Source organism: Xenopus tropicalis, chromosome 3, assembly GCF_000004195.4.
Source record: "Xenopus tropicalis strain Nigerian chromosome 3, UCB_Xtro_10.0, whole genome shotgun sequence".
Lineage (NCBI taxonomy): Eukaryota > Metazoa > Chordata > Amphibia > Anura > Pipidae > Xenopus > Xenopus tropicalis.
In genome coordinates this window covers 7,129,278-7,153,350 of record NC_030679.2, presented here as the reverse complement: position 1 = coordinate 7,153,350, position 24,073 = coordinate 7,129,278, and the positions used below count along the sequence as shown (strand labels likewise).

General features: G+C 48.9%; 1 protein-coding gene across 2 annotated transcripts in view; it reads right to left on the bottom strand.

Annotated features, from left to right (window-relative positions):
• The window catches only part of large1 (LARGE xylosyl- and glucuronyltransferase 1), a 235,160-nt gene that overhangs the window by 158,348 nt on the left and 52,739 nt on the right, over positions 1-24,073 (bottom strand). Inside the window, exons 1-2 of one of the 2 annotated variants that reach the window (XM_031898556.1) lie at positions 18,862-18,938; positions 13,948-14,137 (exon numbers count right to left, since the gene is read on the bottom strand). In XM_031898556.1, coding sequence (XP_031754416.1) covers positions 13,948-14,053 — 106 coding nt within the window. In that variant the 5' untranslated portion in view covers positions 14,054-14,137; positions 18,862-18,938. Of the gene's footprint in view, positions 1-13,947; positions 14,138-18,861; positions 18,939-24,073 lie in introns of those variants that run through there. The other variant, XM_031898555.1, reaches the window with a different exon arrangement.

Sequence of the window (24,073 nt, the reverse complement as noted above, 5' to 3'; positions counted from 1 at the left end):
GTGCCACTGTGACAGAATGCTCTGTTATACAGATAGCTAGAATCTCAGCCATAAAGCAGGGCAGGACTGCTGCTTACAATGGGGGGATCAGATAGGATCTGTGCCACTGTGACAGAATGCTCTGTTATACAGATAGCTAGAATCTCAGCCATAAAGCAGGGCAGGACTGCTGCTTACAATGGGGGGGATCAGATAGGATCTGTGCCACTGTGACAGAATGCTCTGTTATACAGATAGCTAGAATCTCAGCCATAAAGCAGGGCAGGACTGCTGCTTACAATGGGGGGATCAGATAGGATCTGTGCCACTGCTGACAGAATGCTCTGTTATACAGATAGCTAGAATCTCAGCCATAAAGCAGGGCAGGACTGCTGCTTACAATGGGGGGATCAGATAGGATCTGTGCCACTGTGACAGAATGCTCTGTTATACAGATAGCTAGAATCTCAGCCATAAAGCAGGGCAGGACTGCTGCTTACAATGGGGGGGATCAGATAGGATCTGTGCCACTGTGACAGAATGCTCTGTTATACAGATAGCTAGAATCTCAGCCATAAAGCAGGGCAGGACTGCTGCTTACAATGGGGGGATCAGATAGGATCTGTGCCACTGTGACAGAATGCTCTGTTATACAGATAGCTAGAATCTCAGCCATAAGCAGGGCAGGACTGCTGCTTACAATGGGGGGATCAGATAGGATCTGTGCCACTGTGACAGAATGCTCTGTTATACAGATAGCTAGAATCTCAGCCATAAAGCAGGGCAGGACTGCTGCTTACAATGGGGGGATCAGATAGGATCTGTGCCACTGTGACAGAATGCTCTGTTATACAGATAGCTAGAATCTCAGCCATAAAGCAGGGCAGGACTGCTGCTTACAATGGGGGGGATAGGATCTGTGCCACTGTGACAGAATGCTCTGTTATACAGATAGCTAGAATCTCAGCCATAAAGCAGGGCAGGACTGCTGCTTACAATGGGGGGATCAGATAGGATCTGTGCCACTGTGACAGAATGCTCTGTTATACAGATAGCTAGAATCTCAGCCATAAAGCAGGGCAGGACTGCTGCTTACAATGGGGGGATCAGATAGGATCTGTGCCACTGTGACAGAATGCTCTGTTATACAGATAGCTAGAATCTCAGCCATAAAGCAGGGCAGGACTGCTGCAGTAAACTTACTGCTTACTGTGACAGAAAGCTCCATTTTGGACAGTTTAGGAACAAATCCTTCAGGTTTTAGGGAACATACAAATGACAAGCATAGGGAATGTAAGCCCACCTCCCACGCGCATGACTTAATCTCGGCGTATGACTAAAATAACCGGTGACATCCATATGAGAGACAGCAATTATCTCAATAAATACTGCACCATTTGCTATTAAAGAGAAATAGCTGCTGTTCCTAATGAATATGTGGCCTGTGTCAGTGGGCTAGCATGGAAATACATTATTTGCAGAATTAAAAAAAAATAGAAATTAAAAAAAAAACCAGAATTTAAAGAGACAGGGACGGTTTCTAAAAGCAATATTTATTTAGTATCATTATTTTTTTCTCACTTTGGCCCCCCCCCCCCCCCCCGGGGCCAATATGGTACTAAATTGCCTTAAGTGCCATTGGCTTATCAGCCTTATCGTTACACCCATTGATCTCCTGTTGTGTTATAATCCCCTTTTAAGAAGTTAGCAGGGGCCAGCCACGTCTCCCAGTGTTGAGCTCTGCTAATATCAATGGTGTGAATGGGGCATTAATCTTCCAACTGTGGATTTCCCAACAGACATAAGCATACCTCCCGACATTTGAAAAATTGAAATAGGTACAAAAAGAAATTATTTGACCACGCCTGTTTTTTTGCAACCACACCCCCTAAATACCACTCCCATTTTACAAAATTTGCCAGGTTATTTAAAGTTTGAACACATTTCTGGGGGTTTTGGGGGGGGGTCTTGTTTTATGTGTTATTACAGTTTTGCAGGGGAGATGCTACCGACTCACCTCAGGCGGTAGCGCCCCCCCCCCCCAAAGTTACTGGGGGGATGCAGGGTCGGACTGGGCTGCCGGGACACCCCGGTGGGCCCTGGCGGCCCAGACCCGACCCTTGCCGGTGCCCCCCTGCCGTCCGCTCCTCCCCATGCGCGTTAAATTTACAGGCGCTCAGGGGAGGACGTCAGGTGGGGGGTTAGGGGGCCCCTGCGGGAGGGTTTGGGGGGGCCCTGCGGGCGAGTTAGGGGAGGCCCCTGCGGGGGGGTTAGAGAGGACCCTGCGGGGGGTTTGGGGGGGAGTTAGGGGAGGCCCCTGCGGGGGGGTTAGAGAGGACCCTGTGGGGGGTTAGGGGGGCCCCTGCTGGGGGGTAGGAGGGGCCCTGTGGGAGGGTTTGGGGGGGCCCTGCGGGGGAGTTAGGGGAGGCCCCTGCGGTGGGGTTAGAGAGGACCCTGCAGGGGGGTTAGGGGGGCCCCTGCTGGGGGGGTTGGAGGGGCCCTGTGGGAGGATTTAGGGGGGCCCTGCGGGAGGGTTTAGGGGAGGCCCCTGTGGGGGGGTTAGAGAGGACCCTGCGGGGGGTTAGGGGGGCCCCTGCTGGGGGGGTTGGAGGGGCCCTGTGGGAGGATTTAGGGGGGCCCTGCGGGAGGGTTTAGGGGAGGCCCCTGTGGGGGGGTTAGAGAGGACCCTGCGGGGGGGTTAGGGGGGCCCCTGCTGGGGGGGTTGGAGGGGCCCTGTGGGAGGGTTTAGGGGGGCCCTGCGGGAGGGTTTAGGGGAGGCCCCTGTGGAGGGGCTAGAGAGGACCCTGCGGGGGGGTTAGGGGGGCCCCTGCTGGGGGGTTGGAGGGGCCCTGTGGGAGGATTTACGGGGGCCCTGCGGGAGGGTTTAGGGGAGGCCCCTGTGGGGGGGCTAGAGAGGACCCTGCGGGGGGGTTAGGGGGGCCCCTGCTTTGGGGGTTGGAGGGGCCCTGTGGGAGGGTTTAGGGGGGCCCTGCGGGAGGGTTTAGGGGAGGCCCCTGTGGGGGGGTTAGAGAGGACCCTGTGGGGGGTTGGGGGGCCCCTGCAGGGGGGTTGGGGGGCCCTGCAGGAGGGTTTAGGGGGGGCCTGCAGGGCCTCTGGGGCGGGAGCTCCGGTGGGCTCTGCACCCCCCAGTCCGACCCTGGGGGGAGGCAAAAAGCCACTCCCGCTAAGAGCCGCTAGTGCCGAGAGCGCAATTGCTGTCAAAATCTGTACTGTCCCACAAAAATCAGCACGTTCCCTTCCCCCGCTACCTACTGACAGAAATCCCTCTGATATGAGCCGTGTAGGGAGGTTCAGGGTATCTGGCAGGGCGTCTGCGGCGACGAGATTAACCGGCCTCCTGCCGGCAGCCCCCGTGACTGAGCCGGAGAGATGTGCGGAAAATTAAACTTTTCATCCCTCCTGATGAAGATTAATATCTTTCCTCTGACGAGCAGAGAGCGCTTAATCTTTGCTATTAATATGAGATCGCAGAGGTGTCAGGAGGCCTCACCGCGCGCCGGGGCGTCTTTGTTACTGGGCCACGCCGGGGGGAACAGCGCCAGGATCTCGCCAGGGGTACTGTTCCAGGCAAATCCCCCAAAAACATTAGGATCATTATTTATGGTATAAATTTAGGACAGGCTCTGTCTAGTCTGCCTTTATAAATAGCAGCGCCCAACGGCTGTCAAGATGGAAAGGACAAAGTCATAAAGCTCCGGCGTTTAAAGAAAGGCGGCGGCGGCTGATTTGCACCTGTGCATTTGTACCCTACAAGGGCCCGATGAAAAAATCCCTTTCACTTAAAGGGGACCTGTTACCCACACATGAAAAGCTGTATATTAAAAGTCATTTAAAAGTAAACCTGAAACCCAAATCCTTTTTTTAATTAAATCATCCATACCTGTTATAAATGTATTTAAAAATCTGAGCTGTCAATCAAATATTGCCTGCCCCGCCTCTATGCCTTCGGCAGGATGCTGGGGGGAGCCGCAGGAAGCAGGAGGACACTGGGGGGGGGGGGGGGAACTGCAGGATGCTGGGGGGGAGCTAGAGGCTGGTTGGGGGGGAGCTGGAGGATGTTGGGGAAGATGCTGGGGGAGGGAGCTGGAGGATGCTGGAGGGGAGCTGGAGGATTCCGGGGGGAGTTGGAGGATGCTGGGGGAAGGAGCTGGAGGATGCTGGGGGGAGCTGGAGGATACTGGGGAGGATGCTGGGGGGGAGGTGGAGGATGCTGGGGGGAGCTGGAGGATACTGGGGAGGATGCTGGGGTGGAGCTGGAGGATCCTGGGGGGTGCTGGAGGATGCTGGGGGGAGCTGGAGGATGCTGGGGGAGCCGCAGAAAGAAGGAAGACACTGGGGGGGAGCCGGAGGACACTGGGGGGATCTGGAGGATGCTGGGGGGGAGACAGAGGATGCTGGGGGGGAGGCGGAGGACGTTAGGGGGAGCCAGAGGACACAGGAGGATGCTGGGGTGGAGCCGGAGGAAGCAGGAGGTTGTAGGGGGGAGCGGGAGGAAGCAATGGGAGAGCAGGAAGCAGTGGGAATTGGGCCATAGTATGAGGACACTGGGGGAGGACCAGCAATGTTTTAGGGGACCCTGGGATGGCTAGCAATGTTTTAGGGGGTCCCTGCCCTGGCACCAATGGAAAACGTAACCTCTGGTCACCAATGTTTAAGGGGGGCCCTGGCTACCAATGTTTTAGGGGGGCCCTGGCTACCAATGTCTGTGTGTCCTTTGTACTTATAGGAGGGGTCACGGGGGGAGGGGCCATTAAGGGGCGTGGGAGGAGGGGGGGCAGGAAATTTTGTTGTGAGGGGCCCCGTGATTTCTGATGGCGTCCCTGCCAGTAACCAATGATTTTGATTGGCTCTTATGACCACGCCTAGTTTTCCATTCCCCTCCCTGGAAGGAGAACAAAAGGTATTCTCTTATGCACAAAATGTGCCATTATCTTTTTCTAATGAATGGCAATCATTATACTTTATTTTTTTAATAAAGTCCCTATAATGTACATATCAGTCAATGCCAGATGTGGCGGAACTATATTTCCCAGAATCCTCCTGGGTTTTTGCAATTGTACGGATAGCAATCGGCGGCTCAGGTGTAGAAAGGTGTCCAAACGCATTTCCGATAACCCCAGGTCCCAGCGCTAAGCACAAAAGTTCCATTGAGAATATAGGAAATCCCGCCATATGGCCGAGACAGATAGAGGCCGATGGCGGTTCTATTGGCGGTTATCTGCCAGCGCCAGTCCGGCTGAGCATCAGTTAGGAGATAATCCCCCTCCGCTCCCCCTTGAGATTTCGGCGGCCCCTCTACCATAGTGACGCGGATCTGACACAGCTTCTTATTACTGCAGCCGCGAGCAGATGACCTTGCCTGCCATTTCCATACGGTTTTCCGACTCCGGGAAGGAAGTAATTTCCAATTTTCTCCGACATTCTATTCTGGAGCGCGGTGATGTCAGAGAAGGCAAATAAGGCTTAGGAACGGCATTTCATAGAACATAAATAAAACATTTCCCGAACACGGTATTCTGAAGGGTAAACAGAGAATGCGGGATCATCTCTTGAAAGATGGTGTATATAAATGTAAGAAAAATATACCTTATTCGAAAGAAGGGCTTAACTTCTCTGTGTTAAGTGAGGGCACAGCACATAATATTGCTTCCATTTACATATAAACACTGGTGGGGCTGCCATATTATTATTCAGTATATAAACAATGCAAGGTAAGTGTAATGCATGGTGCCTATAGTAGCAGTGGGAGGATAATAGCCTCTGGGAAGGGACTGGGGCTGTGGGATAGCAGGTATAGTAGGGAGAGATGGTGCCTATAGTAGCAGTGGGGGGGATAATAGCCTCTGGGAAGGGACTGGGGCTGTGGGATAGCAGGTATAGTAGGGAGAGATGGTGCCTATAGTAGCAGTGGGGGATAATAGCCTCTGGGAAGGGACTGGGGCTGTGGGATAGCAGGTATAGTAGGGAGAGATGGTGCCTATAGTAGCAGTGGGGGATAATAGCCTCTGGGAAGGGACTGGGGCTGTGGGATAGCAGGTATAGTAGGGAGAGATGGTGCCTATAGTAGCAGTGGGGGATAATAGCCTCTGGGAAGGGACTGGGGCTGTGGGATAGCAGGTATAGTAGGGAGAGATGGTGCCTATAGTAGCAGTGGGGGGATAATAGCCTCTGGGAAGGGACTGGGGCTGTGGGATAGCAGGTATAGTAGGGAGAGATGGTGCCTATAGTAGCAGTGGGGGGATAATAGCCTCTGGGAAGGGACTGGGGCTGTGGGATAGCAGGTATAGTAGGGAGAGATGGTGCCTATAGTAGCAATGGGGGGATAATAGCCTCTGGGAAGGGACTGGGGCTGTGGGATAGCAGGTATAGTAGGGAGAGATGGTGCCTATAGTAGCAGTGGGGGGATAATAGCCTCTGGGAAGGGACTGAGGCTGTGGGATAGCAGGTATAGTAGGGAGAGATGGTGCCTATAGTAGCAGTGGAGGGATAATAGCCTCTGGGAAGGGACTGGGGCTGTGGGATAGCAGGTATAGTAGGGAGAGATGGTGCCTATAGTAGCAGTGGGGGGATAATAGCCTCTGGGAAGGGACTGGGGCTGTGGGATAGCAGGTATAGTAGGGAGAGATGGTGCCTATAGTAGCAGTGGGGGGATAATAGCCTCTGGGAAGGGACTGGGGCTGTGGGCAATTAGTACATTAATAGTAACACACAGCCCAATGCTCCCCGGGGTTGTCGGTACATTACAGGCAGACTTGGTGCTACACTGGGGAGTTTGATACAAATTATATTTATAAGACGTATGTAGCTCAGTTGACTCTCCCCATTTGTCAATGTGTCAAATAAAATCTTCATGTTCTTGGCAGACAAAATGACGCTCTTACATTTCCGCGTTGGAAACAAAAAGAAAGATTCGGCCGTTTCGCTACGAGACAAATAGTGCGAGCGAGCGGCGGATACAACAGAATCCGTCAAACGGAACCAACGTGCGCTCGAGTCCATTAGGGAGGAAATAATGGGGAGTGCGGGGGCATCGGGGGTCTCCCTACTGCAAGCAAACAGCCCATTTGGATATTTCCCAGGAGGGAGGAACCAGAGATAAAATGACTGATCCCATAGTATTTGGAGGCTGTTGGAACATATGAGCGCAACCTCTGGGGAACGAAGGAGAAAATTCAGCGCATGAAAGATACCGGGATATTATATTGATTGGGGCACAATGTAACCCCTTAGCTCACAAAATAAACTCCAACTCGTGGAGTTATAGACCATTTAATCACTGGCATTAAAGGACAAGTAAAGGTTAGATTCTAATAGTCTGATCCCCCCCCATTGTAAGCAGCAGTCCTGCCCTGCTTTATGGCTGAGATTCTAGCTATCTGTATAACAGAGCATTCTGTCACAGTGGCACAGATCCTATCTGATCCCCCCCCCCATTGTAAGCAGCAGTCCTGCCCTGCTTTATGGCTGAGATTCTAGCTATCTGTATAACAGAGCATTCTGTCACAGTGGCACAGATCCTATCTGATCCCCCCATTGTAAGCAGCAGTCCTGCCCTGCTTTATGGCTGAGATTCTAGCTATCTGTATAACAGAGCATTCTGTCACAGTGGCACAGATCCTATCTGATCCCCCCCCATTGTAAGCAGCAGTCCTGCCCTGCTTTATGGCTGAGATTCTAGCTATCTGTATAACAGAGCATTCTGTCACAGTGGCACAGATCCTATCTGATCCCCCCCCATTGTAAGCAGCAGTCCTGCCCTGCTTTATGGCTGAGATTCTAGCTATCTGTATAACAGAGCATTCTGTCACAGTGGCACAGATCCTATCTGATCCCCCCCATTGTAAGCAGCAGTCCTGCCCTGCTTTATGGCTGAGATTCTAGCTATCTGTATAACAGAGCATTCTGTCACAGTGGCACAGATCCTGTCTGATCCCCCCCATTGTAAGCAGCAGTCCTGTCCTGCTTTATGGCTGAGATTCTAGCTATCTGTATAACAGAGCATTCTGTCACAGTGGCACAGATCCTATCTGATCCCCCCCATTGTAAGCAGCAGCCCTGCCCTGCTTTATGGCTGAGATTCTAGCTATCTGTATAACAGAGCATTCTGTCACAGTGGCACAGATCCTATCTGATCCCCCCCATTGTAAGCAGCAGTCCTGCCCTGCTTTATGGCTGAGATTCTAGCTATCTGTATAACAGAGCATTCTGTCACAGTGGCACAGATCCTGTCTGATCCCCCCCATTGTAAGCAGCAGTCCTGCCCTGCTTTATGGCTGAGATTCTAGCTATCTGTATAACAGAGCATTCTGTCACAGTGGCACAGATCCTATCTGATCCCCCCCATTGTAAGCAGCAGTCCTGCCCTGCTTTATGGCTGAGATTCTAGCTATCTGTATAACAGAGCATTCTGTCACAGTGGCACAGATCCTATCTGATCCCCCCCATTGTAAGCAGCAGTCCTGCCCTGCTTTATGGCTATAAGGTCAATCTCTGGTCTCGGCTCTATTACAGCAACTGAGCAGGGTGTCTCGGGCGCCCAGCTGAGAGTCAATCCCTAGGTATCTCTCTCCTTTTTGGAAGTCGCCAGGGAGCAGAGGATTACGGAGATGTTGACGGCGGCGCCTTTATTGCAGCTCACCCTTTTCTGCGCCAGCCTAGAGGGATAAGGCGGCTAATCCTGCTGTTTAAGATGATACAGGATCATCGGAGAAAAAAAATGTCAGCTATTGTGTAGCCGACTCTGCTTGGAGAAGGGGTGTAGGAATATATATAAAGGAAAAGTAAACCTCTAACCCTCAATTATTTGTTAATAATCCCCCCACCGTTGCATGGCTGAACCTCAGCTGCATCTGTGCTCCCATTGGTGCAGGAACAATGATGTCATAGTGCAGGGACGTGTGAGGTCAGTGATGCGGTGGCGAGAAGAATAGCTCTTTTTTATGAGGACCCCCTGCCTGTGGTCGGTGCAAACCCCCTTACACTGACTTTTTACCCTGCCTGCCCTGACCAACGGTCTGAGAGAAACCCCAGTGGGGCCCACAGTACCTGGCCCACACAGAATCTAAGGAACGGGGGAGAACGATTGTCTGCAGGTTGGGATTAGAAAGGGAGGGGGGTAAGCAATAAGGGTTGGGGTCTCCCAGTGGCAGTGGGGGTCCTTGAGGTGAGGTTTCTGGTGGCCCCGGATACCCCAGTCTGACACTGCAAGCTCCTCACTGTGCCCCAGTACTTGCTTCTTCCTTGGTACAAATTTTAAAGGAACAGTTCAGTGTAAAAATAAAACTGGGTAAAATAAAACAATATTTGCAATATAGGTAGCTGAAGTAGGCAGATGTCTAACATAATAGCCATAACACTACTTCCTGCTTTCAGCTCTCTAAGCTGTTAGTTAGTCAGTGACTTAAGTGGGGGCCACATGGGACTTAACGGTCAGTTAGTTTGTGAGGAGGGCAGATTCAAATGCGAACTAACTGAACAGTTATGTCCCATATGCATACCCCCCAACTGTACCGCTTTTCACGGGACTGTTCCGGTTTTTACAGCGGATCCCACTGTCCCGGATAGTTCAATGAATGTCCCGCATTACGGAAATGGGGGCAATTGGGGGAACTTTCTATGGGGGCACTGTGTATGGGGGGTACTGTCTAGGGGGGCAATTGGGGGTACTTTCTATGGAGGCATTGTCTATGGTGGGTACTTTCTATGGGGGCACTCTGTATGGGGGTTACTGTCTGTGGAGCAATTGAGGGCACTGTCTATGGGGTCAATTGGGGCACTTTCTATGGGGGGTACTGCCTATGGGGGGTACTGTCTATGGGGGCACTGTCTATTGGGGATACTGTCTATGGGGGCAATTGGAGGCATTTTCTATGGGGGGCACTGTGTATGGGGGGGTACTGTCTATTGGGCCATTGGGGGCACTGTGTATGGGCCATTGGGGGCACTATTTCAACTATATAAAAGGAGTAGTTTTGGGGAAAAATGGGATGTGGTAATTGGGGAGTGGCCACAAAAGTGGGCGTGACCCCCCTCAAGTCACTGATTAGTTACTGATTGGTTACTGAAAGCTAACAGCTTAGAGAGCTGAAAGCAGGAAGTAGTGTTCTGGCCATTATGTTAGACATCTGCTCACACTAACTATATTGAAATCATTTTTAAATCATTAGCAAATAATGTATAAAATTATTGTTTTTTACATGGTCGAGGTATAGGGAAAAGTGTTAGTAAAGCTAAGCCCCTTTATTTGGGGGGGGGGGGGTAGTTGACTGATGATTCAGCGCCTCCTTCACCCTCTTGTTCTCTCATAATAAAAGCAAAATAAAATGAAAGTCTGGGATAATCAGGTAATTCCGCGCTGCTCTGAGCAACAAATGTAATTATCAGCCGTGGAATTTCCGCAGCCTGGTGGCGGCTTTAATCGAAGACCTTTAGAGAGCCGCGTAATCCTCCAGGGGGGGGGGGGCACCCGTTCCCACCGTCACCCGCTCTACATCAGAAGCAGATGGATAACGATCTGTGTTTATAAGATTAGGATTTCTTGATTAAAGGGAAGCATAATGGCAGCCGCGCCGCCTAATCTCAACGTGCCTTGGGGCGGTGGAGCGACGGGTTGTGCGCTTACTGTGGATACACACAGCCAGTACAGCCTTTGGTGATACACTCCCTCCGCTTGTGTATTTTGTCACGGACACACGGCAAACAAGGAAAACGAAATGAAGTCGTTGGAAGTCCTAGAGCTGCTTAGCGCAAATCTCATTGGTGTGTAGCGCCGGCGATTTATACGCCTTAGGGATTCTTGTTGGACACGGCGGGGCTTGGAAAGCGATGCCTTCTACCTGATCCACAGCGCTAAGCTCAGAATGTTATTATTATGGGGCAGAACAGCCCTATTGGGTTTATTTAATGGTTAAATGATTCCCTTTTCTCTGTAATAATAAAACAGTACCTGTACTTGATCCCAACTAAGATATAATTACCCCTTATTGGGGGCAGAACAGCCCTATTGGGTTTATTTCATGGTTAAATGATTCCCTTTTCTCTGTAATAATAAAACAGTACCTGTACTTGATCCCAACTAAGATATAATTACCCCTTATTGGGGCAGAACAGCCCTATTGGGTTTATTTCATGGTTAAATGATTCCCTTTTCTCTGTAATAATAAAACAGTACCTGTACTTGATCCCAACTAAGATATAATTACCCCTTATTGGGGCAGAACAGCCCTATTGGGTTTATTTAATGGTTAAATGATTCCCTTTTCTCTGTAATAATAAAACAGTACCTGTACTTGATCCCAACTAAGATATAATTACCCCTTATTGGGGCAGAACAGCCCTATTGGGTTTATTTCATGGTTAAATGATTCCCTTTTCTCTGTAATAATAAAACAGTACCTGTACTTGATCCCAACTAAGATATAATTACCCCTTATTGGGGGCAGAACAGCCCTATTGGGTTTATTTAATGGTTAAATGATTCCCTTTTCTCTGTAATAATAAAACAGTACCTGTACTTGATCCCAACTAAGATATAATTACCCCTTATTGGGGCAGAACAGCCCTATTGGGTTTATTTCATGGTTAAATGATTCCCTTTTCTCTGTAATAATAAAACAGTACCTGTACTTGATCCCAACTAAGATATAATTACCCCTTATTGGGGCAGAACAGCCCTATTGGGTTTATTTCATGGTTAAATGATTCCCTTTTCTCTGTAATAATAAAACAGTACCTGTACTTGATCCCAACTAAGATATAATTACCCCTTATTGGGGGCAGAACAGCCCTATTGGGTTTATTTAATGGTTAAATGATTCCTTTTTCTCTGTAATAATAAAACAGTACCTGTACTTGATCCCAACTAAGATATAATTACCCCTTATTGGGGCAGAACAGCCCTATTGGGTTTATTTCATGGTTAAATGATTCCCTTTTCTCTGTAATAATAAAACAGTACCTGTACTTGATCCCAACTAAGATATAATTACCCCTTATTGGGGGCAGAACAGCCCTATTGGGTTTATTTAATGTTTTATTAATTCTTTGGCGATCCAAATTACGGAAAGACCCCTTATCCGGAATACCCTTGGTTCCGAGCATTCTGGACAACGGGTCCTATACAAGTATACAGTACATAGCACACTCATCAGAGAATGGTCAGTTTCTAAATGTCTGTGCCAGCGGAGCTTACAATCTATTTTCCCCATTACAGATACATGGACGCTAGGACTAACTTATTCAGGAGTCAAGCACCTAAACATTAATTGGGGAAATCTCATAGAAACCCACCCAAACACAGGGGGAACCTGCAAAATCAGTGGGGGGTGCCCTGCCCCTTTGCACCCATAAAAGTGAAGTGGACTCCCTACTCTGCCAACATGATGCCCATCGTGGCACCTATAATCGTGCAAGTGCAACTTGAAGGACATTTACAATGTAACCCAGACGCCATGGAAGATCATTGCAATGGGGGGGGGGGCACGGACAGCAGTAAGCTTTCCTCTTTCCCTCCTGTCCACAAATAAAAGGTAAAAATTCTGTGGGGAGGTCTCCTGGCCCCAGGGCAATCAGTAGGAATCATCAGGGCCCATATAAGTTATCACTGGTAACCTGTGCCCCTGGGCTGAGGGCCCTGCCAATTTTAATGGGCCCCCCCAAAAATGGTCCAAACACAAAACCACACCCCCTTGTCTTGCCCTATTATGCCAAAACCCTGCCCACGACCAACACATAAGTAGTCATGGTTAGGGCATGGCCAGCTCATAAGTAGTCATGGTTAGGGCATGGCCAGCTCATAAGTAGTCATGGTTAGGGTGTGGCCAGCTCATAAGTAGTCAAGGTTAGAGCTTAGCCAACTCATAAGTAGTCATGCTTAGGGCATGTCCAGCTCATAAGTAGTCTTGGTTAGGGCATGGCCAGTTCATAAGTAGTCATGGTTAGGGCATGGCCAGCTCATAAGTAGTCATGCTTAGGGCATGTCCAGCTCATAAGTAGTCTTGGTTAGGGCATGGCCAGCTCATAAGTAGTCATGGCTAGGGCTTGGCCAGCTCATAAGTAGTCATGGTTAGGGTATGGCCAGCTCTTAAGTAGTCATGGTTAGGGCATGGCCAGCTCATAAGTAGTCATAGTTAGGGCATGGCCAGCTCATAAGTAGTCATGCTTAGGGCATGTCCAGCTCATAAGTAGTCTTGGTTAGGGCATGGCCAGCTCATAAGTAGTCATGGCTAGGGCTTGGCCAGCTCATAAGTAGTCATGGTTAGGGTATGGCCAGCTCTTAAGTAGTCATGGTTAGGGCATGGCCAGCTCATTAGTAGTCATGGTTAGGGCATGGCCAGCTCATAAGTAGTCATGGTTAGGGTTTAGCCAGCTCATAAGTAGTCATGGTTAGGGCATGGCCAGCTCATAAGTAGTCATAGATAAGGCTTGGCCAGCTCATAAGTAGTCATGGTTAGGGCATGGCCAGCTCATAAGTAGTCATGGTTAGGGCTTGGCCAGCTCATAAGTAGTCATGGTTAGGGCATGGCCAGCTCATAAGTAGTCATGGTTAGGGCTTGGCCAGCTCATAAGTAGTCATGGTTAGGGCTTGGCCAGCTTATAAGTAGTCATGGTTAGGGCTTGGCCAGCTCATAAGTAGTCATGGTTAGGGCTTGGCCAGCTCATACGTAGTCATGGTTAGGGCTTGGCCAGCTCATAAGTAGTCATGGCCATCTCATAAGTAGTCATGGTTAGGGCATGACATGGGTATGGCAAAGAACCTCCCAGATTTTAGTCTTGGGAAGTTGGTTTCTATGTGTTTGTAATTCTGTGCAAATCCCTGCCACCCCGCAGTCACAGAGGGGTCCATACAGATTTATTTATTTTTAAGAATCTCTCCTGAAAACTATCATTTTAAAAAAAATCAATCTCTCTTTAGCTCAGAACAGGTATAACATTGGGAGCTTCACTTACTGTCAAAGTTTCCAGTGAAGAGGTAAATCCAGGTGATGGCTGGAACAAAAAGTAGGGTCAGAGAGGCGAGCAGGAACTTCCTTCTCCCCCGGCAGAATCCCAGCATTCTCTCCGAATTCGGCTTTTCCAGAGGCAAAAGGCACTCCTATGCAGGAAACATTATTTCTTTCTTCACCGTCATGGTAAAATCCTGAAATACAGAATATTCTGGTGTTATGACCATGTCAATAAATAAGATGTCTGGGTCTATCTATTCCATGATCTTACTAACAGTCTAAAGCGGCTAAATTGGCCCATCTTGACCAAACCAGCAGCCTAAAGGGATTCTCTGTAGGTACAAAATCCTGTAGGCTGAAGACCATACCTGGTCATGGATGTCGTACGTACGAATATGTCTACATTGACCCCCATGGTATTCCGCCATTGACTTGACAATGCAATAAATCAGCACAATTTAGACTACCAATTCTGTGGCAAAACTGGGTGCTTAATATTCACCCCTATTCCTCATAATGTTTGGGTGACAACCATCTAACAACACAATGTCTTGAAGATGTCCTTCTTATCTTCTCCCAAACTCCACCTCCTGAGTCATAATTTCCTAACAGCACAATGTCTTGGAGATGTCCTCCTTATCTCCTTCCATATCCAACCTGACAGAATTCTTGACAGATAAAACTCAAGACAAGACAAAATGTCTTGAAGATGTCCTACTTATCTTCTCCTAAACTCCACCTCCTGAGTCATGATTTCCTAACAGCACAATGTTTTGGACAATCCCGGCTTTACTTTTTGCACGCCACTAGGCAGGCCATTTTACGTTGCCCTCCCCTCTCTCCAGTTTCTGTTGTCCTCAACGCTCCCCCACTGCCCCCCGGTTCCCAAAGCACTGAGGAACTGGTTTGGAATCTGGTTTGGACTTAAATAAGCCTCTTGCTCGCCTATTTCCCCAGTAGTTTGGAAAAAACAAAGATGGAAGGACATCATGCTGACCCTAAAGTCCTCAAGATGTCTCCATTATCTTCTCTCAAACACCCGCCTATCAGAATTCCTGAACAACAATCCCTTAACTCCTTTCTCCTTAACTCCCAGTACCTTTTAGGCTGGTCCCACACAGAGATTAGTCGCGATAGATCTCTGCTACCGTAGGCAACTAATCTCTCCTAAATGCCGTTCCACCGGCAACAAAGGGACTACTATGGGCAGCCAATCACTCCTAAATGCCTTTCCACTGGCAACAAAGAGAATCACCCATAGAAAGGCCTATGCTTTGCTTGGGTTTTCCGAAGTTCCGCAAAGTTGCCTGCAGGAGGAAACTTTGGAAAACTAAATCGACAGGTAGGCCTTTCCATGGGCGAGTCCCTTTGTTGCCGGTGAAAAGGCATTTAGGAGAGATTATAAACTCTTTGGCACATATATGTTATAAACCCTATTAGGGTCGGACTGGGCCGCCGGGACACTGGGAAAAATCCAGGTGGGTACCGGCCCTAGTGGGCCCTGGCGGCCCAAACCCAACCCTGACCGACCGCTCCTCCCCTGACGCGTTAAATTTACGTGCGCTAAGGGGAGGACGTTGGGTGGGGGACCCTGTGGGGGGTTAGGGGGGCTCTTCGGGGGGGTTTAGGGGGACGCAGCCGGTGAGGGCACCTGCAGGGCCCCTGGGGCGGGTGCCCCGGTGGGCCCTGCACCCCCCAGTCCGACCCTGACCCCTTTAGATATATAGATGACCAACCCCTTACGTAGAACCAAATCTTCTATTCAAGGTCAGTGGACTTAAAGCTGAAGGTAATGACCTGGAATGGACTCTTTGTCTCGGAACAGAAGGGCTGGTAACAAACAGCAGAACAAAAAAGTGCCGGGCGCAGACATTGCAGTTTAACGGTTATTTCTCAAGCCGCAAGAATTTCTTTAATATTATCTAAGTAGGGCGGATAATGTATTCCAATTATATCCGCATCTAGGAGGTGATTTAGGGCCCACGGGGGCTCCCGGCAGTCACACAGCTACGTGATTATTATACAGGCCTTAATTAAAGGGTAACTATCATAACCATCTTTTTGTTTGGCTTTTTCCATTAATGACAACAGTTCCATTCTCTCTCATATTACTTTGCTTTTCGGCTTTATAGTAAAGGGACGGAATGCTACAGCCTGATAGGCCAGAATATTCATATTACACTTCCCATGTGTCACCAACAGGCCCCCAACAGGCTAAACATACAGTCTATATGTTCGGACGTTAAGATAAAAACTCTTTACTTTAATATAAATGGCTGGGCTACTTACTGACACACACTCATTCAATACTCTATATACCCCTGAGTCACATACATAAAAAGATAAAGAGATAAACACCTTAAAGGGATACTGTCATGATATTTATGGGGTACTTTTTATTATATTCTCTATCCTGTCCTACTGTCTCCATCTTGTCCTACTGTCTCCATCTTGTCCTACTGTCTCCATCTTGTCCTACTGTCTCCATCTTGTCCTACTATCCCCATCTTGCCCTACTGTCCCAATCTTGCCCTACTGTCTCCATCTTGCCCTACTGTCCCCATCTTTCCCTACTGTCTCCATCTTGCTCTACTGTCTCCATCTTGCTCTACTGTCCCCATCTTTCCCTACTGTCTCCATCTTGCCCTACTGTCTCCATCTTGCCCTACTGTCTCCATCTTGCCCTACTGTCCCCATCTTTCCCTACTGTCTCCATCTTGCCCTACTGTCTCCATCTTGCCCTACTGTCTCCATCTTGCCCTACTGTCTACATCTTGCTCTACTGTCTCCATCTTGCCCTACTGCCTCCATCTTGCCCTACTGTCTCCATCTTGCCCTACTGTCCCCATCTTTCCCTACTGTCTCCATCTTGCCCTACTGTCTCCATCTTGCCCTACTGTCTCCATCTTGCCCTACTGTCCCCATCTTTCCCTACTGTCTCCATCTTGCCCTACTGTCTCCATCTTGCCCTACTGTCCCCATCTTGTCCTACTGTCTCCATCTTGCCCTACTGTCTCCATCTTTCCCTACTGTCTCCATCTTGCCCTAGCTACTGTCTCCATCTTGCCCTACTGTCTCCATCTTGCTCTACTGTCTCCATCTTGCCCTACTGTCTCCATCTTGCCCTACTGTCTCCATCTTGCCCTACTGTCTCCATCTTGCTCTACTGTCTCCATCTTGCCCTACTGTCTCCATCTTGCCCTACTGTCTCCATCTTGCCCTACTGTCCCAATCTTGCCCTACTGTCTCCATCTTGCCCTACTGTCCCCATCTTGCCCTACTGTCCCCATCTTGTCATCATCTTTCCATACCCTCTCCACCTTGTCCTGTTGTCACTCCTTACTATAGTATATCTAGTTCCACCCAATATTCCCAGCTGTAATTCTCTGAGATCCCTGTGTATAGTGCGGAGCAGTTGCCCCTGGGGCAGGGCTAACGTGACTGGTACAGTAGGTACAGCTATTGCTCGTACATATTTATCAGACCTAAAGAAATCACGGGCAGAAGGTGTATGACATTTTACCTCCGTCAGTGTTTCCGGTGCAATAAATAGACATTTCTGCTTCGCCGGAACCATATTTTTAGACCTGGAATTTGTCGACTTCCCACTTTCCCGTATTTACATGCGAGTAATAAGTTGATGCAAACAGTGTAATTTGAAAGCAGACGAGGACGACTTCTCAGCAAATCACCCTGGGAAAAACATCAACAAAACTGCCGCCACTTTAGGAAACCGCTACAGAGAAGCAGTAAAATCCTGAGCCTCAGGGGTTAAAGGGGAAGTAAAGCCAAAGTAATTTCAGTGCAATAATGCGGCTTAAAGGCACAGTCGGGGGCCAATCTGCTGCGAACAACTGGCATTTTCCCTAAATGCCCATAAATAAGGACTGATAGACAGTAATAGTGGAGAATAATGGCAACACTGTTATGACTAATTAGGCAATTACACACTTCTAACGAGGGCAAATGAAGAGTGGCCGATTTAATGGAGATACACAGAGTACACAGAGCTTTATAATAAGATTCCATTGGCTCTGCGGGGATCTCTGACCAGTCTACTGGTATAACTAGCAAATTGATTTAAGGACCCCCTAATTGCTGGAAAAGAAAGGCACAGTACGAACGGTACTAAGCACAATTCAGCAGGAACAGCCCCCTAAGTTTGCTCATAGCCTGTACAGAGAGATACCATAAAACTATGGCACATAGGGATTCCCCTGTACTAAGCACAATTCAGCAGGAACAGCCCGCTAAGTTTGCCCATAGCCTGTACAGAGAGATACCATAAAACTATGGCACATAGGGATTCCCCTGTACTAAGCACAATTCAGCAGGAACAGCCCCCTAAGTTTGCTCATAGCCTGTACAGAGAGATACCATAAAACTATGGCACATAGGGATTCCCCTGTACTAAGCACAATTCAGCAGGAACAGCCCCCTAAGTTTGCTCATAGCCTGTACAGAGAGATACCATAAAACTATGGCACATAGGGATTCCCCTGTACTAAGCACAATTCAGCAGGAACAGCCCCCTAAGTTTGCTCATAGCCTGTACAGAGAGATACCATAAAACTATGGCACATAGGGATTCCCCTGTACTAAGCACAATTCAGCAGGAACAGCCCCCTAAGTTTGCTCATAGCCTGTACAGAGAGATACCATAAAACTATGGCACATAGGGATTCCCCTGTACTAAGCACAATTCAGCAGGAACAGCCCCCTAAGTTTGCTCATAGCCTGTACAGAGAGATACCATAAAACTATGGCACATAGGGATTCCCCTGTACTAAGCACAATTCAGCAGAGTTTCTTTGCTTCCCCTTGCCTGTATAGGGGCTCATAACAGTTACAATGACCCCAGCCTGAGCCACTAGAAACATCTCCAAACTTGTAATCGAGCCCCACAGTGTCCACTTACCTCTCCCCTAACTTCTCCCGCTCGTGGTTATTAGAAGGAGACAAAAATAGACGACTGACCCAGAAACGTATCAGCACAAAGCAGAATTCTGTCTCTTTAAATACCAACGGGCTCCTATTAATAGCTGTTGTAAAGTTGCCGTCAGTCGACTACCGGTCTCCATACATAGAACTCTTCTGGTTGCTGGACTACAAATCCCAGAATAATGTAACATATAATGAAGGGTGAGGCATGCTGGGAGCTGTAGTCCAGCAACATCAAGGTTGGATTCTTAAAGCAATATTGCCCAATAAAACTGCATTAAAATGCAAGAAATCCCCCAATGAGAATCCCAGCTGATGTGAGTAAATCCGGCTCCCTGTTCTCTGTTCCTGCAATTGGAGTTGGGAGCAATAAGCACAGTTTCCCAGCACTGAACAAGTCTGTCCCTTTATCCCCATGTCTGATTCCTGTGCCATATAATGACGGGAAAAATGCCATCATTATCTCTATATGTAAGGTACCAGCAAGATGGCCGACACAGTGCTATCCCTCAAACATTGCAATCACATCCCGGGCCCCCCGACATGAGCAATTCCCCGGGAAGCCATAATATCACTATTACCTTTATTATAACATCTCACACTCCTTCATTTCTTCCTTCTGAGCCAATTCCATAGGGGCCAATTACCTCCAAACTCCCCTCTTTTTCATTTCATTATCCCCATCAACTAACCCATCCGACATACAATATAGATATATTTGGTCCCATGTCACCGGATACATGGATATACTAATAGAACCAGTCAGAATTGTGTAATTTAATAGCAATCTTTAATGAGACCATGTAACAAACTAATAATATGAAATTAAATATACCTTCCTCTAGGGAGTATGGCTGTGGGATAGCAGGTATAGTAGGGAGAGATGGTGCCTATAGTAGCAGTGGGGGGATAATAGCCTCTGGGAAGGGACTGGGGCTGTGGGATAGCAGGTATAGTAGGGAGAGATGGTGCCTATAGTAGCAGTGGGGGGATAATAGCCTCTGGGAAGGGACTGGGGCTGTGGGATAGCAGGTATAGTAGGGAGAGATGGTGCCTATAGTAGCAGTGGGGGATAATAGCCTCTGGGAAGGGACTGGGGCTGTGGGATAGCAGGTATAGTAGGGAGAGATGGTGCCTATAGTAGCAGTGGGGGGGGGGGATAATAGCCTCTGGGAAGGGACTAGGGCTGTGGGATAACAGGTATAGTAGGGAGAGATGGTGCCTATAGTAGCAGTGGGGGATAATAGCCTCTGGGAAGGGACTGGGGCTGTGGGATAGCAGGTATAGTAGGGAGAGATGGTGCCTATAGTAGCAGTGGGGGGATAATAGCCTCTGGGAAGGGACTGGGGCTGTGGGATAGCAGGTATAGTGGGGAGAGATGGTGCCTATAGTAGCAGTGGGGGGATAATAGCCTCTGGGAAGGGACTGGGGCTGTGGGATAGCAGGTATAGTAGGGAGAGATGGTGCCTATAGTAGCAGTGGGGGGATAATAGCCTCTGGGAAGGGACTGGGGCTGTGGGATAGCAGGTATAGTGGGGAGAGATGGTGCCTATAGTAGCAGTGGGGGGATAATAGCCTCTGGGAAGGGACTGGGGCTGTGGGATAGCAGGTATAGTAGGGAGAGATGGTGCCTATAGTAGCAGTGGGGGGATAATAGCCTCTGGGAAGGGACTGGGGCTGTGGGATAGCAGGTATAGTAGGGAGAGATGGTGCCTATAGTAGCAGTGGGATAATAGCCTCTGGGAAGGGACTGGGGCTGTGGGATAGCAGGTATAGTAGGGAGAGATGGTGCCTATAGTAGCAGTGGGGGGATAATAGCCTCTGGAAAGGGACTGGGGCTGTGGGATAGCAGGTATAGTAGGGAGAGATGGTGCCTATAGTAGCAGTGGGATAATAGCCTCTGGGAAGGGACTGGGGCTGTGGGATAGCAGGTATAGTAGGGAGAGATGGTGCCTATAGTAGCAGTGGGATAATAGCCTCTGGGAAGGGACTGGGGCTGTGGGATAGCAGGTATAGTAGAGAGAGATGGTGCCTATAGTAGCAGTGGGGGGATAATAGCCTCTGGGAAGGGACTGGGGCTGTGGGATTGCAGGTATAGTAGGGAGAGATGGTGCCTATAGTAGCAGTGGGATAATAGCCTCTGGGAAGGGACTGGGGCTGTGGGATAGCAGGTATAGTAGGGAGAGATGGTGCCTATAGTAGCAGTGGGGGGATAATAGCCTCTGGGAAGGGACTGGGGCTGTGGGATAGCAGGTATAGTAGGGAGAGATGGTGCCTATAGTAGCAGTGGGGGGGGATAATAGCCTCTGGGAAGGGACTGGGGCTGTGGGATAGCAGGTATAGTAGGGAGAGATGGTGCCTATAGTAGCAGTGGGGGGATAATAGCCTCTGGGAAGGGACTGGGGCTGTGGGATAGCAGGTATAGTAGGGAGAGATGGTGCCTATAGTAGCAGTGGGGGGATAATAGCCTCTGGGAAGGGACTGGGGCTGTGGATAGCAGGTATAGTAGGGAGAGATGGTGCCTATAGTAGCAGTGGGGATAGTAGCCTCTGGGAAGGGACTGGGGCTGTGGGATAGCAGGTATAGTAGGGAGAGATGGAGCCTATAGTAGCAATGGGGGGATAATAGCCTCTGGGAAGGGACTGGGGCTGTGGGATAGCAGGTATAGTAGGGAGAGATGGTGCCTATAGTAGCAGTGGGGGATAATAGCCTCTGGGAAGGGACTGGGGCTGTGGGATAGCAGGTATAGTAGGGAGAGATGGAGCCTATAGTAGCAATGGGGGGATAATAGCCTCTGGGAAGGGACTGGGGCTGTGGGATAGCAGGTATAGTAGGGAGAGATGGTGCCTATAGTAGCAGTGGGGGGATAATAGCCTCTGGGAAGGGACTGGGGCTGTGGGATAGCAGGTATAGTAGGGAGAGATGGTGCCTATAGTAGCAGTGGGGGGATAATAGCCTCTGGGAAGGGACTGGGGCTGTGGGATAGCAGGTATAGTAGGGAGAGATGGTGCCTATAGTAGCAGTGGGGGGATAATAGCCTCTGGGAAGGGACTGGGGCTGTGGGATAGCAGGTATAGTAGGGAGAGATAGTAGTGGGCTCAGTGCCCAAGAGACAAGTCCCTCTCCCATTATATCAGTTACACAAACACACAGGCCATGTATTACCCTTTTCTCTGACACCAGCGGGTTTATTATGTACTTTTACTTCTATTGAGCGCAAAAAGGATATTAGGAGCCGCCGGGGAGTTCCGTGACTTTTATGAAGGAAGGCGGCAAATAGCGGGGAGCAGGCAATCTATTATCTGGGAAAAACAGCCTCTCTACGCCGCGGCCTTGATTTGGTAGATCAGTGTCGACTAAGGATGTCATCAGTTCCCACTGCAAATTACTACTCCCACCAACAGCTCCTGGGTCACCAAGGATGCTGGAAGCTGTAGATCTGAACATCAATTGTACAACTGAATTCCAACATTTGTATCAGCTCTGTAACCTGGGGACAAACAGCATTTAAATATAGGTAGGAGGTGCCATAGTGTTTCCCTTAAACAGTACAGTATGGGGGTACAGCTTATTGTGTGCCCAGAACATTCCTTCTCTGTATATTTGTATTTATACATATGGGTAGGGGGTGCCATAGTGTTTCCCTTAGACAGTACAGTATGGGGGTACAGCTTATTGTGTGCCCAGAACATTCCCTCTCTGTATATTTGTATTTATACATATGGGTAGGGGGTGCCATAGTGTTTCCCTTAGACAGTACAGTATGGGGGTACAGCTTATTGTGTGCCCAGAACGTTCCTTCTCTGTATATTTGTATTTATACATATGGGTAGGAGGTGCCATAGGGTTTCCCTTAGACAGTACAGTATGGGGGTAAAGCTTATTGTGTGCCCAGAACATTCCCTCTCTGTATATTTGTATTTATACATATGGGTAGGGGGTGCCATAGTGTTTCCCTTAGACAGTACAGTATGGGGGTACAGCTTATTGTGTGCCCAGAACATTCCCTCTCTGTATATTTGTATTTATACATATGGGTAGGAGGTGCCATAGTGTTTCCCTTAGACAGTACAGTATGGGGGTACAGCTTATTGTGTGCCCAGAACATTCCTTCTCTGTATATTTGTATTTATACATATGGGTAGGGGGTGCCATAGTGTTTCCCTTAGACAGTACAGTATGGGGGTACAGCTTATTGTGTGCCCAGAACATTCCTTCTCTGTATATTTGTATTTATACATATGGGTAGGGGGTGCCATAGTGTTTCCCTTAGACAGTACAGTATGGGGGTACAGCTTATTGTGTGCCCAGAACATTCCTTCTCTGTATATTTGTATTTATACATATGGGTAGGGGGTGCTATAGTGTTTCCCTTAGACAGTACAGTATGGGGGTACAGCTTATTGTGTGCCCAGAACATTCCTTCTCTGTATATTTGTATTTATACATATGGGTAGGGGGCGCCATAGTGTTTCCCTTAGACAGTACAGTTTGGGGTACAGCTTATTGTGTGCCCAGAACATTCCTTCGCTGTATATTTGGGGGGGGGGGGTGCTGTGACATTATAGGGTACAGTACAGAGATGGGACAAGGTTATGAGAAGTGCAAAGTCATAAACAGAGGAAATATTGTCACGTCGGTAGGAAGATGGATGGGAGCCCAGGGGGGAGACAGCGGGGGGGGGGATCATAGGCAGAGAAATGATTGGAGAGCGGGAGGAAATGAATATGGCTGCACCATCGGGCACAGATTGTATGGGGCAAATCGAAAAATGTTATTGCTAATCAATACAGGAGGGAGTCAGGACATAAATTCGTTTATATGAAGCAATAAGGTAGCAAGAAGCAGGTGATTTTGTTGCATACACGTTTAACCAATCACAAGCTTTGTAGATTAAAGGGAAACATGTTTGTTACAGAACCCATCAGTTAATAGAGCTTCTCCAGCATTGCAATCTGTTTTTCCCATGGAGCTAGCCATATTCTTCATTTCCCAGGGTGCCACAGCCATGTGACCTGTGCTCTGATAAACTTCAGTCTCACTTTACTGCTGCGCTGCAAGTTGGAGTGATATCCCCCCCCCCCCACCCCCAGCAGCCGATCAGCAGAACAATAGGAAGGGAGCAAGATAGCAGCTCCCAGTAGGTATCAGAATAGCACTCAATAGTAAGAAATCCAAGTCCGGCTTGG